The sequence below is a fragment of the Larus michahellis genome, chromosome 7, assembly GCF_964199755.1.
Source record: "Larus michahellis chromosome 7, bLarMic1.1, whole genome shotgun sequence".
NCBI lineage: Eukaryota > Metazoa > Chordata > Aves > Charadriiformes > Laridae > Larus > Larus michahellis.
The window spans coordinates 46,498,933-46,516,574 of NC_133902.1; the positions used below are offsets into that span (position 1 = coordinate 46,498,933).

Here is a 17,642-nt window from a genome sequence, read left to right on the forward strand (position 1 = left end):
CGAAGGTGAATTTCAGAAGATAGTGCAATTTTCTTTGGCAAGTGCAGATTTGGTCTACTGTTGTTTTAGCATCAAGAGTGACTGTTCTAAATAGAAGGAATGCTCTTTTTTATCTTACTAAAAGGTTGGTTTTTTTTTCTTTTTACTTATTTTTAATGTCTTTTTTAATGTCGTAGAGGAAGAAAGAAGTCACAATACAGCCATAATTTTTCTTCTGCCTAAGCAGTGAACTACTTCCATGTTTCTTTCTTCTCTAGAGCAAATTATTCTTAATTATGTTCTTTTTCTAAATTCTGGTAACATTAAGATTATTAATATGAATAAAGCTGTATAGCACAGTTGTAGATATTTAACAAAGTTTTCTTTTGTAACTTGTGGATGGTTCTGTTAAGTCATTGGCAAGCTGGCCTCATTTAATCTTTTTATTCTAGCTTTGTTTCCAGGCTGAAAAGACATAGGCATGCTGTAGAAAAGACTGAATTATTTTTCAGCTTTGTTTAAGAAGTACTTAATTGAACATTACTCAATATTTTACTCAACATTCAGAAATTTGTAGTGCTTCTGATTCTCATTTATTTGGCTTTCGAAAGCTTAGATGTCTAAGATCTCCTTTTTTAGTTTATCTATCAGCAGCTGAATACAACAGCACAATAGAAGGATCTGTTTAAGAGCTTGTCTGAAAAAAGAATGACTTCACAGCTATTTGATATAAGCATATGCTTTAAAGATTTAGTATTCTTTGATTTCTAAATATTTTGGCTTTTCAGCACATATCTAGTTGCCATGAAAACAATGCATCAGAGCTAAATAGAAATGTTACCTATATTAGTCATGTAAGCTTGAAGAATTTAAGGGTTTGACTAATTTCAGGTTTTGATATCAGTTTACTTTTTACACTTGGTTCATTTGGACAAAGAAAACAGATCAGGTTCACATATTCTAGTTACTTGTGAAATAACACAGCAGAATATTAGTAAGATATATTCAATGCAGCAGGTGTCAGATGATAAAGGTGATGGGCAAAGGAGGATTCTGCTAATTGCATGTGAAGTCTCTGTTATTGTGCCTAAAGATGGATTTCATAAACTGCACAAGCTTTATGTTTTTCTGTAATATTAATGCCACAGTAAAAGTCAATGCAAGAAATCACTGCTGCTGTATAGAGCTGAAGTGGTTTGTTTGGCGAGGGTCTTGGGCTGTGGGTGTCTGAAGCAGTGCTGAGGAGCAGGTGAGGGTGCGTAGTGGGGGTGAGGGTGCAGCGAGTACTGTCAGTGTGGGTGCTGGAGCGCCTGCGAGAGGAGGAGAGAGTACCGAAATTACTGTCCAAGGGACTGGGGTCCAAATGGATGGATCCCCAAGTCTACCTGCCTCTCAGACTCACTGGGATGTAAATGGGATCACACGTCTTGCTAGCAGCACCTTGATTCGTAAAGTTCTCAACTTCAGCTTCTTTACAATATTGAGTGGTTTAACCCTCTGCAGTTTCCCAGAGAGAAAATCACCATTTGCATTTGGATCCAATAGATGTTGCCTGTTAAATGTGGTTTAAAAAAAAAAGAAGTTATGTTTCTGTGGTTTGAGCTATACTAGTATATACCAAATTGATCTTAACAGCCAGAAGGAAATGTAAATAGAAGCTTTTCTGCTAGGCATTTCAATTCCAGGTTTTCTGGATTAACTATAATTGCAAACAGTTTTTCCCACCAAAAAAACCCAACAAAACCAAACACAAAAATAATTGCAGGATTAGATGAGATCTGTGTATTTATTAGATATAGTGGATCATATCCCCTTGCTTAAAGGTACTCAAGTATCTTTCAACATGTTTTGAAAGGTTCTTGTGTAAAATTGACATGTATCCCTGGCTGGAGAGTCCTTTCTTAAGTCATCTACTACAAGGATAGAGCATTTGGATGTAGTCATCATTGTTTGTTATTCAAAATGAATAAAATGACTCAGAACTAACTTCAGATCCAGAGTGTGTCAGACAGCTCAGGTACTGTACCTCTGTGTGTTTTCCTCCTCCCTCACATGAAAAATATTACAAGCCCCATGATAAATGTGACGTAGTTGTATGCCATACAGGGTTAGGTCTCTGTCACTTCATAGGAATTGTGGCCATGTAACTGTTTCCTGAGGTTTGTGGGTTTGCATTGTGAGGCAGGATGAGGAATCGAACAGTATTTATAACAAAGATAGACTTATGAGTTAACTGAACTACAGTGGTATGTGCAGAGTCTGCTGGGTTGCTGTTGGAGAGTGTTTTAAACCACTTGTGGGGCTTTCCTGAAAAGAATACTTCTCCTTGAAATTTGATTTCTATAAAGATCTGTCTGTACTTCCCCATAGCAGCGATGTCCCATAGAGAGGATCAAGACTGGGCACTGTTTGGTAAAATTGTTCTGTAGTCCTTAATCCGTTAAGCTGAGCGCTGAGCTTCTGGTTTCCAAGATCCCAATTATGGATTTACCAGAGATGACACTCAGGCTGACAATTTGAAGAGGATCTGTGAGCCAGTGGGAACACTCCCTGGATGTGTCACACCTGCAAAATGCAGAGTCAAAAGTACTGGAACTAGTTTAAGCAAATTAACGTCTGAGTTGAGTAAATTAGCCAGCTCATAGTTCTTCACTGCCACAGTTAGTTCACCTTAGATAATCAGTTTAAAGAGTACCCGAAGACTGTTAAACACACCATGGTTGAGTTCTAACCTCTCAGGCTCATGTGACAATCAAAGAACCCAGTTCATAGTCAAATTAGCACTGTAAGAGACAGATATCTGGACAACAGAGACTAATCTCAGGGAAAAAAGAACAATTGCAACTGTTGATGATAATTAGTGTCTTTCCGGAATCAGTAAGAAGACTTTTGTATGCCAGTAAGACATTTTGGTAAAACACGAAGTCAAAAGTAATAGAAAAGCAACAGTTACTTGGCGTATAAGGCTATAATTTGTACTTTTTTGTGTCTCTAAAATTGGTGTTATAATTTGTGTCTTTCCAGAGGTGGTTGGATCCAAACAAACCTATCAGGAAACAATTAAAAAGTGAGTACATGTATGTATTTGGTCAATTCATATATCATTATTATGCTGTTTTTCCAGGGTGCCCTGACTAATTAGAAATAACTTTTCTTGGCTGTAGGAGGATCGCCTCACAGTTTGAACTTCAGAGTTAAGTTTTTTGTAAGTGACCCAAACAAGCTCCAAGAAGAGTATACAAGGTAGGTCTAGTTAATTTATCAATAAAACATTTTTCTAGAAGGCTTATATTTAAGGGGAAAGCTACCATTAATTTTTTTAAGGTATAACATGGAAATTTTCTTTTAAATCATTTTTGTGTCACATTTGCAAGCATCTAATTTTTGCCTAATAATTACAGATACGAACTATGCAGTTGCACCAAATCAATATAGCAAAAAGCCTCTGTGAATAAATTTACAAATTTATATGCAAAGTGAAGTAACTACCTGAAGAAAATACTACCAAGTAGAAACAGAAAAGGGAAAGTAGAGAAGAGAGGAAAAACTTAAGCCCACTGTTCACCAATGAGTACAAATTTAATTTTATCCATACTTGTGTTGTCCTTTGTGATTAAAAAGTTCCAGAGCTTTCTGCGTTCTTTTATTTGTCGTGTGTTCCACCCCCACCCCCCCCCAGTTTTCTGTTTGGCACTAATAAAATTAATCTCCGTTTGTATGGTTGTAGTCCTAGTTTGAAGCATGTAAGCTTTTTTTGACACCAGTGTGTTGAAGTCTGTTGAGGAAAATGCTCAGTGTGACTCAAGATAGGAGGCTTGTGAGTTGCAATTAGTCCCTGAAGAAATGCCTCAAATTTTCACTATTCTTAATTAGTTCTGGTACTCTACATAACTGGCATGATTTGACAGATTGGAATTTTTGGATGTCAGCCATTCTGAAAACAGGTCAGCCCCACTCAAAACCCAATATCTAAATCATTAAGGATAGCTTTAGAAACATAAGTACCAAAACTGTGAAAATCTGAGTCCACATTTGTTTATGATTTCTTTTGATTTGTCATATCTTGGACAAAATCTTGCACCCATCTATGCAGACAGAATTTACTAAAATGAGTCCCAGAGATTCTGGATCAGGCTTTGTTTTCTTGAAATATTTACTCTGAGAAAATTTGGCAATTTACTATATCCGAATAATGAAAAATGTGGTATTTGAATTAAAGGACAACATGTAATATTCCTAAGGAGATGGGAGAAACAGTAAATGTTGATCAATATGAAGTAAAGAAACAAGAGAACTGTTTGCTTTAAACGTTATGTGTAAATACAAAGCTATAAATACAACGTCCATTTAGATGAGAATAATGTATGATTGCTCTATCTAGGTCAGCTCTGCCTTTTTTGCTAATAGGCCTAATTGCCCCTGAGAAAACTCATTTGTATTTGGAATTATTATAAAGAGGGAGTTGTTATCCATGGGTTTTTTTGGAGTGAAGTTAGGATGCCATGTCACAAATACGGGTCCTTTCATATAATCATTATTCACCCCTTTAAGAAAAAAGGAAAAAAAAACAAAGCACAAGGTTCTGACAATTCCAGCTCAAGATGAGACTTTTGGAAGATGCTCAATTTTTATAAATTTCATGAAAACAGAGGAATGAGTCGACATATGAGGCAGTATGAATAGGTGTCAGGGAAAGGTTCAGTACAAGCTTGTGTCTTATTAGACCTCTGTGAATCTGTGATAGGGAGGCAGGTTATGAATGCCCCAGGTCAGAAGAGGTCAGCAGGAGCTCAGCTCGTGTTGAAGAGTGTAGCTTTAGGAACTTGGTCGGAAATGGACCTTCATTAGTTCTGCTTAGGGCAGAAAGACTTGCTTATTAACATTCACTCCAGTTAGCAATAGCTCTGTCTTACCCTTTTCTATGTGTGTGTATATATATAAGGAAGATGAAAACATTGTAATGCAATGCCACATTTATTGTTTTAGCTGAATTTGCTGTTCAGGCTTTTTCAGATCTACATTGCTAACACTTCTATTGATTTCCCATTTTGCTCAATAATATGCGAGGCTTCCATGTTCAAACTGGGGTGGTTAGCTAACAAGCAATTAACTTCACTGTTTGCTGAAAACAGTGGATAGAAAATGAACTCTGCTTGGTGTTCCTTAATCATGAGGTCCCTTAAGTAACATGGAATATTTCTAATAAAGCATTACACCAAAAAAAGTAAAATAAAATTAAAGTGGAGCTGCACACACGGGATGTTTTTGTCCTACATTTTTGCAGGAAAAATTGGTTTATTCAGTATATTTGTGAAGAGATGCTCAAGCGCTAAGCATGTGAAGCATATCCTTTTAATATATAAATTTAACTTGGCGTTTATTGCTTTTTTTTACAGGTAAAGAAATTTTGCTTTATCTGTCCCTTTTTTGGTTTCAATATGCATTTTAAGGTAGAAAATGAAAAAGTATTTTGAGGTCTCTAAAACCTGACTACTGTCTCAGTTTTAACTTTTTGAGGTTAATACCTTAGAACCTCCAGAGGGTTTTGTAGGAGTTGAGCACATGGGCTAACATCTTTGCTTGTCAGTTTGCAATTATTTTTCCTCCTTTTCTTTCAAACACGGAATGTTTTACCTCTCCACTATATTTAGCTTGTAAATGATTGGATTTCTGTGTGTATACTTTTAAATGTTTGTGGCAGTCTTTAAGGTGGTAATTAATCCACTTTCTGAAGACTGCACAATTATGAGAAGTCATATTATGTGTGATAAAGTGTTATATTTTATTTTTAATTTCTTAGTGAAAGTTAATATTGGGTTTAACGTTTCATTTCAGTCAAATTTGAACTAGGTGGTTTTGATAAGTAATTTTGATCAATGTTGATAATCATAGAATAGAATCATAGAATGTCTTGGGTTGGAAGGGACCTTTAAAGGTCATCTAGTCCAACCCCCTGCAGTGAGCAGGGACATCTTCAACTAGATCAGGTCGCTCAGAGCCTCATCAAGCCTGGCCTTGAATGTCTTGAGGGCTGGGGCCTCCACCATTTCTCTGGAGAACCTTTTCCAGTGTTTCACCACCCTCATTGGAAAGAACTTCTTCCTAATGTCTAATCTAAACCTACCCTGCTCTAGTTTAGAACCATTGCCCCTTGTCCTATCGCTACATGCCCTTGCAAACAGTCCCTCCCCAGCTTTCTTATAGGCCCTGCTCCAATGGGTCCATGTCCTTCTTGTGCTGAGGGCTCCAGAGCTGGACACAGTACTCCAGGTGGGGTCTCACGAGAGCAGAGTAGAGGGGGCGAATCACCTCCCTGGATCTGCTGGCCACGGTTCTTTTGATGCAGCCCAGGATGTGATTGGCCTTCTGGGCTGCAAGCGCACATTGTTGGCTCATGTCCAGCTTTTCATCCACCAGTACCCCCAAGTCCTTTTCTGCAGGGCTGCTCTCATAATGAATGGATATGGCTGACTCTCTACTTTCAAATTGGAATTACAAGAAGGAAACCAGATTATTTTCATAATAATAATGTAGGAGGTCCCAAAACAGAGCAAATTTATAAACAGGAATGATGTTTAAATTTTCCACTCAGTGAAACTGTTTTTTTAAATAAAAAGGCATTAGAACCTAAATTCTGCAGCAGCTTTTATGCTCTGTTACAAGGGATTTTTGCTGAAAGTTCAAGCTTGTGCTAACATCCTGCCATCTCAGTCAGTCTTGTTTGGTGCCCCACTGCAGGCTCTGGGTCAGTGGAGGTTTATAGCAGGTGTGATTTGACGCTTGATGTAAACATTTATATTTCTATGAAATTGTCTAAAACCTTTGAGTGAAATATGAAGGAACTAAATTGAATGAACAAAAGATTCATTCTGAGATGTTAACAAAATATTTGGGTTTTGTTGGAGAAACAAAGGAAGTAATTTAGAGGGAAATCTGTTTGCAGTTTCAGGTTTGTTGGGGTTTTTAAGTGCCACTGTTTGGTGGGAAATAGTTCTTGTTTTAAAGTGTTCATCGGTTCCTTTTGCTGTTTCCGTCTCCTTCCTGACTTGAAAGAGTGGGCATGGGAAGATGAGATGAATTTCTAAACCAAGCTTTTCTCACATCATAATTAAAGAAAACTTCAGAAGTTCAAGGGAAGTCAGTTGGAAGGCGTTTGACATAATAGAATCCACAACTTTTATTTAAGAATGTAATTCCAAATTACTAAGAGGAATTCTTTTCATTGAAATGAAAACAGAGTAATATCAAATACTCAATGTGAATAATTTTATCTACTTGGAGTAAAAATCATTCTTATTAAGGTACCTTCATACACAGATGCAAATTTTAACTTTTGGTTGCTGCATTGAATAGTTCTGTTGTTCACCCTCATTCATTATGAAGGCACTTTTTCCCTTCTTTTAAACTTTAAGTGCAACATAAATACTGGGAAATAAAGCAGGTAGAATGTGAAATTTGCAGCCTTTTAGTGAAATACAATGTGTAACTTCATAGACTGCGACCAGTTTAGTTTACAAAGTTGTATTATTATTTTACTAACCACAGTTTAATTTCTTTCCCATAGGAGTTTAAGAAATAGCATGCAAAATGTAAAGTTTTAGTTTTGCACTAACTGAAAGCAAAATGCATTAAATTGATGTAAATTTATTAAATAATTTTAATTATAGTGTTTTCTGTTTGTTTTTTAAATTAAGGTACCAGTATTTTTTGCAAATTAAACAGGACATTCTTACTGGAAGGTAAGACATTTTTCTTGTGTTAAACTTTAAATACAAGTTAATGGTGAGGGATTTTACCTGCAAAAACAAAAGTATATTTAAAATAAATTACTGTTTATGCAAGTAGAAGTGTGTTTATAATAATTAACTGTCCAATTTGTTCATAGACTATGAAAGATTAGGCTTTTCAAAATTACCACATTTCATGTGAAATATGTAATTTTATTTGTTTCTTATTTTAAAAACAAAACAGATTGCCCTGTCCTTATAATACTGCTGCTCTTCTGGCTTCCTATGCTGTTCAATGTAAGTATAGTTACTATTCATGTACATGTTAGTCCTGAAATATATAAAAAGTAGCATTGATTATTTTCTAAAGAATGTAGTTTGTATAGCATTATATTGTAATGTTTGTGGACATGATGGTACTTTTCTCATCATTAAGGAAATACGGTTGATTCGTTTTTCTACCCCAGCATGTTTTGCTGAATTAGATATAGAAAAAATACTGGTAACACTTTCCTTCTTTAAACCCATGCAGTAAATAAAACACAAAACAACCCTCTTGTGTGGGTTGTTCTGAAATGTGTGGAGGAGTTGTTTTTTTTTTTATGTGAACTATATACTACAGCATTTTTTAGACACTTAAATTTTTTTGAGATATCATACATTGAACCTCCAAATAGGTGTGGAAAAGGGAATTCTGATCATATCTGGCCAAAAAGTTCAATACCCGTGTTGCCAGTTTTAAGCCATTCAGGGAGTAGATAAGTCTTGAAGACTGAGATTTAGCCCTCTTCCTCTTACCCCATTTTCCTTCATAAGCTTATATTGTTCAGTGGAAAAAAAAAAAGCCCACAAGAACCAACCAAGAGACTGGGCAGCACCTAGTTCTTGAAATTTGTGATTATCAGAAATTCAGTTTTCTAAGCAATCCTGGTATATCCATCTATGTTCATGTGTTTTTCTGCTATTGAAGATACTTCTGTCTACAGTTTGTACTATGTATAGTCTGTACATATCAGAGAAATAGTGTTAATATTTTCAGGGAAAAAACATATAGTAATGCTAATGTAATGTTTTATGCAAATTTTTGATAAGTGATCACTTTTTTCCAGAGCAATCAATAGAGCAATTTCTCTTAAACAGAACCCTGGAAACAGCTACTTGGAAATAGAAATGTACTGCAAGTGCTGTCATGCCTTCGGGTTTTGCCTTAGAAGAGATGACGTGTTTGATAATGAAGCAGGCACTATGAAAAGTTTATAACATTTTAAGCTTTTAGGAATGCAATTTTTTAATTTTTCAAATATTGTAGAAGTGGTGGGTACACGCAGTGCGTTGTACTTACATATACATGTATGAGTTCCTGCTGCCCCTAAATTCTTCAGTGTGCAGATCTCTGTGTAATGATTTTCTCTGTACGTGCCTATTACTAAACTTTCTGGGCTTAGCTCTTGGGATTCTTTATAAATATAGGTAAATAGCAGAGGTAGATCTCAGACAGTCCTATGTTCTCCGTAGTGGATTTTACCTGGTCGCATTTTCCAATTTTTAGATTATTTAAAATAGGATCTGATTCTGGCAATGCAAGTGCCCCCCAGACTTCTTTCCTACCTTCCCTTTCCCTGGCTTATCTTCCTGCTCTGTAAATGCCTTCATCTCTCTTGTCAGTTCTTCCGTGCCCCATAAAAGTGTCACTAGCCCTGCCCAGGACCTCACGTCGTGCTGTGTTGCTGTGAACTTTCCAGTTTTCACGTGTTAGGTTACTTATCTATCACTGTAGATCTATTACATGGATTGCAGATACTTAAAGCTGCCTTTTTTTTGGATTATAGTTAAAAAGCCTCAAAGCCTGTGTTTTTAGCAAATGTTGTTTGTATGTTTTTTTACTCTGACAATAAACGTGATTTAAATTTATTTCCTAATCATTTTAAGAAAGTGTTAGAAATTGTGTAAATGCACTTTTTAGTAGTTTCAATGTAGGTGTATGTATGCATACTTTTTTCCCATACATACAATTGAATGTGCAAAAAAATATTTTTCTAATGCTTCTGCATATATCTTGGTACAGAATGAGTTGATGGGTTTTGCAGATCTTAATGAAGAAATAGCAGTTGTAGTGTTAAAAATATATATATTGCATAATCACATGAAAGCAAGCAAAGGTAAAAGAAAAAAAAAGAAAAAATCAAATACCTTGAAGTGTATTTTTTTAGTGATAGCCATTATGACAGCATTATGAATTAATTTGTGTATTAAAAATTAAGCACTTCATGAACTTCATTCATAAGTACCTACTCAAAGCTCTCTTTAAATGATCTCCATGGTATTCATTGAGAACGTGATTGTTTATTCAAAAGGGAAAAGGGGATTTCAAATGTCTTCTCTATTTTTGTTTGCTGTAGATCATAAAGTATGTGGGAGCAGACTCTTGTGAATTTGGGGGCATTGCACAATGCCAAGTACATCAGTGATAAACAATAACCTCTCTTTTTAATATTTTAGCCGAGCTGGGAGACTACAACCATTCAGAAAACTTGCCAGGCTACCTCTCAGACTATTCTTTCATCCCTAGCCAGCCTCAAGACTTTGAAAAAGAAATAGCAAAATTACATCAGCAGCACATGTAAGGATTTACAGCAGAAGATATTGACTGACTTTGTCAAATCCTGACTGCTGGTGCTGTGCTATTGTATTAAAAAAAATGAGTATTTTGTCTTAAAGGTTTCTGGGGTTTTTTGTTGGTTTTTTTTTTTTTTTTTTTAAGAGTACATTTAATGTGATTTTTTTTGTAGATTGTCTGTATAATAAGTACCACTGATACTCTGCACAGATAGAATATCTATGACAGAACGACAGGGAAAATAAGTGAAAAAATGAACATGTTAAAGGTACACTGAAAACAGTATTTGTGTGTATTACATAGACTGTTAATTTAGCAAGATATAATTTCTTTAAGAGTTTTTTTCAGTCTTTGAGAATGCTTTGTGCATAAAGCCTTTGTTTTCATGGTGCTCTCACCAGTAAACAAGCATTAACTTAGAAGTAACAAAGTCCTTTTCTTCGGTATCTGCTCTTTCCTGTGTGCAAGTCTGTGACCTTTTACTAAAGAGGAAAAGGCGATGAAGCAATGGAAAATATTTTTTTTTTCAGTGTGTAACATTGTGGTACTTTTTCAGTGATGGTTCCTCGGTATTTAGAACTTCAGAGCTTTTTGTTACAGTTAATTTAACAAAATGTAAGCTGTTTCCAAATACATTTGCTTAGTTGGGGCATGTTGTTGACTTTAGAAAATACTGAATGTTATGTTACATTTCAGCCAATGGCATAGCAAATTCTGTTAGGTGTAGGGTAAAGAAATTAAAGTAAGTTGATGGTAATTTAAACTTCAAGGGTGAGCCTTGGAGAGAATTTACTATTATCAATACAAAATACAGGACTGCATAAGTAATTTCCAGATTCTAGAGCCCCACAGACATTTAAATGATGCAATGCGTTAGAAATAAAACATGTATGTTTGCAAACTGTGTTGTGGACTCTTGTCAAGACTTTGTCTATGTGGAAGCACAAGTCTTTTTCTGTTAAATTTTTTTGGCTTACAGTTTGTTTATGGTGAGAAAGGAAATTCAGATTTCAGGGTGGGGGTAGAAGTAGTAAAATGAATGCAGATTTTCTGTTTGAGCTCACTTGGGAGCCTGATGTGGGGGGTTATGTTAGGATGTTTCTGATTTAGCTTCTTTCTTTCAGAGGGTTGTCTCCTGCAGAAGCGGAGTTCAATTATCTCAATACAGCACGTACCTTAGAACTTTATGGAGTTGAATTGCACTATGCAAGGGTAAGTTTGGATGAACTAGTAATGTACAAATGGATTCCTTTGAGATTTATGGAAAAATAAATATTTATTTTTAGAGAGCCTTCCAGGCTGCTGCTTACAAGATAAAGGAAAGAAAATAATATTATCTTATTAGGTACCAATTTCAATAGCCACTATTTTACTTCAGTGAGGTTATTTCTTTGCTTATATTTGGCCTTAGTTATACGTGTGTTATTCAGGTTGAGCCTTGTCAGCCTGAATGCCAGTTCAGTTGGCTGCTAGCGAATGAGAAAAATGTACTTGTTGAATGTGCGTTTGGTATTTAAGGATCTGATTAGGACAAAATTACAAATAATAATCATTATGTAATATGAACAGTTAACGTAAGGTGAGCGTACTATAATTTGATATAGTGTCAGCTTTATCTGGTAAAGCAAATAGCTCAAAGTCTTCACTCAAACGATCTTAACCTGTCAGTACAGCACTACCGTTTCTGCAAAGCCTCTGAATATAATTATTTTTATTAAATGTTCTTGTCCTACTCCCCAAGGTTAGAGAACCTTGCAGTAGAATTCGAAATGTACCCCACTTCACTGCTCTCTGTATCCTGCTGTTGTTGCACGCATATTGAGAGATCTATAGCAGCTGTTTGATTAGAGTGCAAAGATATTTCAGGAGAAATGTACTGTTTAAATATGCTTACGATATTGTTTGTTTTAGAATCTCTGCTCTCTGTGTTCTGAGATTGCAATTTCCTTTCAGGTAGGAATTTAAGTTGCTGGTTGTTTTTAGTGTAGCTAACGTCAAGCCAGTCTATTAGTGCTGTAATTTGTAATAAACTGCTAGAATACTCTATATTTTATATTTCTTTGAAGTTGGTGGAAGACAGAAGATCTAACTTAAGAAATTAAAATTCTGTGGTAGCTTATAAAGAACTCGGAGCAAACATTCAGGCTTGTCCTAAGTAGGAATGAATAATTTAATTCTTACATGTCTTATTAAAACACATTTCTTTCCATGTTAATTGAAATCTGTTTTACTATGGTATTTGTGTATTTAGAGAGAGAAGATGAGAATGAATATATATGAGGTTTCAAAGATATTTATATTTTTCTTGAAGTAATTTTCTCTTTTCTTTTAAAGGATCAGAGTAACAATGAAATAATGATTGGAGTGATGTCAGGTGGAATACTAATTTTCAAGAACAGAGTACGAATTAATACCTTTCAGTGGTAAGGACAGCTGTTTAAGCCAATGTCTTGGTATTTCAAAACATATTTTTACCACTAACAGTGTCACATGCTTTAAAAAAGACTGAAACTTGGTTGTAGTTGCATGGGTAATTTTATGATGGGGTTTTGTCCTGTTCCGCATGCTGCACTGTTAAATTATTGTGGTGCAAACTATAATGAATTTTAATACATTTTTTTTCTTCAGGAGTTTTTTAGCTTGCACTATGTTTAATTAACCAGGGCCAGTGTTACAGTCTAGCTCACAGTCTTTAAAGAGACAACTGAACATAAAATATTAACCTGGAAAGTGTTTGCTCTTATCTGTTTTGTCACATATAACTTAATTGGGCTGCATGTGTTGAATGTAATGTAGGTGTGGCACTTGAGGGTAACTGAGGTGGAGCGCTCAGGATATTGTCATCTCTTCATCTATAGATAACCATTTTCATGATAAGGATCAAAATCGTGCGTTTATTGCCAGTGAAGACTGAGGCAAAAAAGTCATTGAGCACTTCAGCCTCCTCCATATCCCAGGTGACCAGGTCTCCAGTTTCCTTCTGGAGAGGGCCCACATTTTCCCTTGTCTTCCTTTTAACACTGACATAGCTGCAGAAGCTTTTCTTGTTGCCCTTGATGTCCCTGTCCAGATTTAACTCTATCAGGTATTTAGCGTTCCTGCTCTGACAATTTCTCTGTATTCCTCCCAGGCTACCTGGCCTTGCTTCCACCCTCTATAGGCTTCCTTTTTGTGTCTGAATGTGTCCAGGAGCTTCTTGTTCATTGATGCAGGCCTCCTGGCATTTTTGCCTGACTACTTCTTGTTGGGATGCATCAATCCTGAGCTTGGGGCAGGCGATCTTTGAATATTAACCAGCTTTCTTGGGCCCCCTCTTCCCTCCAGGGTTTTATCCCATGGTACTCTACCAAGCTGATCCCTCGAGAGACTAAAGTCTTCTCACCTGAAGTCCAGGGTAGCGAGCTCACCACCCTAAGGATCTTGAACTCCATCATCTCATGGTCATTTTCTCAGAATTCAAACTGATATGGGCAGCTGAAATCCTTGGGGTTTTGTTGTTTTCTGCTAGCACAGGGTAAGATCTATTATCTCTAATCCGTGACCGGTTTTCTCTTAGTAAGTTCTCTTGCAGAGATTCAAGATGTTTTGATGTTCAACCAGTCGTGATCTTCAACCCAATAAATTTTTGAGACATTCTGGTTTTCTGCGCTGAGCTTAGTCTCAAGTTTTATTGTAGGATGTTACGTATTCTGTGGTTTACCATGTTGAGAAACAGTTTGAATGGTCAAATTTTAGTAGATTTTTTGGAGAGAAAGTAAGCAAGCTATGACATAAGTGTTATCCACAGCCAGATACAATTGATCACGGTAAACATTTTGCCTGTAAGCATTCAAAGAAAAGTAAGTTTGAGGCAATTAAGGAGTATGTAAATTTTCAGTTTCCATGGTTAGCTGGGTAAATTAAAACCAGATCTTGCAATGATACATCTGGAACTACTGTACTAGTCAGTCAGACCTGCGTTTGTAATAGTGGCAAGTCCTAAGAAAGATACCCTTCATCTGGTAAGAGTTTTGAAGTGTTAGAGCCATTTCTGGGTTTAGGCTGCTTTATAAATGCAATGCTGTAATAATCAGGAAGGTTTCAATTCAGACTGTTTTATGGCTTTTTTTTTTTTTTGAAAACAGTTATAGTAGAAATAGGTTCTATAAAACACACCAGTAAATTACTGAGAACGTACAACGTAAGTCATAATGAAGCTACATGTCCCTGTTGGAAGCTAGAGGGTTCTGTGAGCTCTGCTTCATATTATTTGCATGCCAGGCATGCTGATCTGAACTCTTAGTGTGTGGGGGGTGTGTGTGTGTAATTACCTAAACAGTTCTTCTTTGTATTCAACCATATCAGCTGACGTCAGGGATATTAATTTCTTCCGGTGAAGACTATAGTACTAACATAATTGATCTTTAAAAAAACCCAATACAGCTCACTAGTAGACGTATTGCGTTTCCTTTTTATCCAGTCATTCAGACTCTCCGGTGACACCAGTACTGATGCTTTTTCTTCTTCCTTCCACTTATTCTTGCTCCTGTGAAACCGGAGCTGTGTAATGTCTTCCCAGTGCTTTATGGCTACAGTGAATGTTTAGATATCCCTTTTTTCGGTACTCCTGAGCAGAGTTTTGAGACAAGTGAGAGGATAGACATGCGTGTATGTGGGAAGAAATAAAGTTTTAACTATATTGCTCAGAGAAGAATCAAGTAAAATGTCTTTGCCCTCTCCCTCTTAATTTGATATGATATCTAAATTGCATATTATGAACTTTATGATCATGGGGAGAAATGAAACAGGAGGGAGCAAGGCAGGAATAAGGTAAAACAAAGGAGACTGCCTTTTATCCAGCGTGTCCTAACTTGCTCTTCCTGTACTGTGGGTAATTCCTCTTTTCCCCAAACGGTGCTACCAGACACAGAGAACTAGGAATCCAGGCAGCAGATCTTGCCCTTGAAGACCAAAGGAGAAGAAAATGGAGTACCTCAGTCTTTCCTTTGTTACTAGATCACCTGTTCAGCAGGGGAGACGCGCTTTCCTTTGCCTCTCTTTTGTGGTCAATGTACCCCTGGAAAGCTTTGTTGCCTTTCACATTCATTGCCAGTTGCAACTGCAGTTGCACTTCGGATTTCCTAGTTTTATTCCTGAATGCCTAGGTAGTACTTCTGTGTTCCTCCTTGGCCATCTGATCCTGCGTCCACATCCTGTATACTTCCTTTTGTGTTTGAGCTCAGTCAGCAGTTCCGAGTTCATCCAAGTTGGCCTCCTCCCATGCTTGCATGTTTTCTAGCACATGAGGGTTTTTCTGGATTGAGAAGATTGTCCTTTAAGATCGGCCATCTCTCACCAGTTCCTGTGCCCCAAAAGGCAGCTTCCAAGGGATTTTGCCTGCCAGAGCCTGAATCAAGCTGGAGTTTCTTCTGAACTCCAGGGTTGTTTAGTCTGCTGTATCCCTCCTCGCTTCCCTCGGGATCTTTAGCTTCACCATCTCACAGCTGCTGGAGCCAAGTTTGTCTTTGACTACTAAATCTGGACAGTCCTTCCTTGTTTGTGAGTTGTGCTACCAAGAGCATCTTCCCTAGCTTCCCTAGTCCAGAACCTGTGTCAAAGAAGTCTTGGTCAAGAAATTTGCTGGATTGCTTGTGTCCTGCCTTATCACCATACTGGCAAGGGTTGGAGCGATAAAGTTCTTAGTGAGAACCAGTGCTTGATATCATGAGACTCCTCCATGTGTTTGAGCACAGTCCTCGCTTTAGACTGGGACTTTTAAGTATTTCTTCATTTAAAAAGATACATCTTATGCTTTAGGACGTCTGAGATGAGTGGAGACTGGAAAATCATACCACAAAAATATTACTGGTGCCTGCCTGTTCTTACCCTTTTCCTTGAATATGCACCATTGCCGACAGTCAGAGAAAGGAAACATAGGCAGACATGCCTTTTGCTTTGGCCGAGTATGGATATTCTTATTTAATGACTAGCGGGGTATTAGCTGTACATATGAACGCTCTTATCTGCTGTATTTTTTTAAAATAGCTGAGATTCAGCTTTGCTGAGTCATTTCTTTGTACTTGAATGGTGGCTCTTATGGGTTGAGTTAGACTTTATTGGCTAATATTACAGTTTTGAGTCTGTTCCAAGTGGTTTCAGGCTTAAGAGGCAGCTGACCTCACTCTGCCTATATTATGGGGTGAGCTTAAAAAACAGCGTGTACAGCTTTCATCCTCATCATTCTCCTTGAGTCTGTAAATCACCAAAGGCAGTAATTTTTTAGCGGAAGAGGGGAAAAAAGAGTAAAAGGTAGTAGAATGTTTTTATAAATGGAATAATTTAATTTATTTTCAGGTTTTCTGTTGGCATGCTAAGCAAATCTGATATGTTGTTGAGTGCATGCAGTTCTGTTATAGAAAAGGTGTATATTAAATTGTTCTTTTAATTGCCCTATACCCCAAAATTTTGGAAAATTAATGATAAGATGCTTCTGGTTAACTGCAGCCTAAATAGTCCGATACAACTTTTTTCTGTTTTTTTCCCACAGTCAGAGTGCTATAATCAGTAGTGTCTATCCCTTCCAACAAATTTAGGACCCATCCCTAATTATTCTTAAGCAATTGTTTGTCACAGGAGGTGCTAAGAAAATTGCTGCATTGCCAGTGGAATAATTTGATTTCAGTAGATAACTTGTAGCCCCCTTTATAGTTTCTGATCCTTGAGAAACTAACTTCAACAGCAACAATTTAATTGAATTGGAAAAAAATAAAACTGGACGGTTATAACAGTTGCCTTCTTTTTTCTTTTTCCTTTTTTTTTGTAACTAATGGCAAAGCTAGGAAAGAAAAAAGAAATGGGAAAAGATTTAAGTAAGCATAATTTAAAGGCTAATATTCACAAACTGCATTTGTTATTTGAGATAGGAACTCTCTCAACAAATTAAGACATCCGAGTTAGGTTCCTGCTCTGAATAATCCCCTGGAGAAAAATGTCTCCATTTGATTTAGTTAAGATAATTTCTATATATAGATATCCAATTTAGGTGTCTGTTAATGTTCTGCTTCTCATCCTTCGTAGTCTACAGGGTTTTTTATTCAACAGGGGAATTCATATACAAGTAGTAATCCCAGTCACTACTGAGGTCCCTGTGTATTCTTCATGAATAAGCTTATCTCAAAAATTGTAGCACTGTCTTCACTGATGTGTTGGTTTTTTTTCTTTGTTTTGGGGTTTTTGTTATGTTTTCTTGTTGTTTTAGGTTTGTTTGTTGCTCTCTCTCTTTCTCTCTCTCTCTCTCTTTCTCTCTCTCTCTCTCTTTCTCTCTCTCTCTCTCTTTCTCT

The 17,642-nt window shown here is 36.6% G+C and overlaps 1 protein-coding gene across 6 annotated transcripts in view; it reads left to right on the forward strand.

Moving 5' to 3' along the window:
• Nucleotides 1-17,642, forward strand: part of PTPN4 (protein tyrosine phosphatase non-receptor type 4) — a 116,156-nt gene that overhangs the window by 53,175 nt on the left and 45,339 nt on the right. For 4 of the 6 annotated variants that reach the window (XR_012588521.1, XM_074596199.1, XM_074596200.1 and 1 more), the window contains exons 4-11: nt 3,004-3,046; nt 3,144-3,222; nt 7,674-7,718; nt 7,951-8,003; nt 10,206-10,326; nt 11,448-11,535; nt 12,235-12,276; nt 12,658-12,746. Coding sequence is in view for 4 of the 6 variants with exons in the window: in XM_074596199.1 (XP_074452300.1) it covers nt 3,004-3,046; nt 3,144-3,222; nt 7,674-7,718; nt 7,951-8,003; nt 10,206-10,326; nt 11,448-11,535; nt 12,235-12,276; nt 12,658-12,746 (560 nt within the window). In the remaining 2 variants the exon portion in view is untranslated. The remainder of the gene's footprint in view (nt 1-3,003; nt 3,047-3,143; nt 3,223-7,673; nt 7,719-7,950; nt 8,004-10,205; nt 10,327-11,447; nt 11,536-12,234; nt 12,277-12,657; nt 12,747-17,642) is intronic. The other 2 variants (XR_012588522.1, XM_074596202.1) reach the window with 1 other exon arrangement.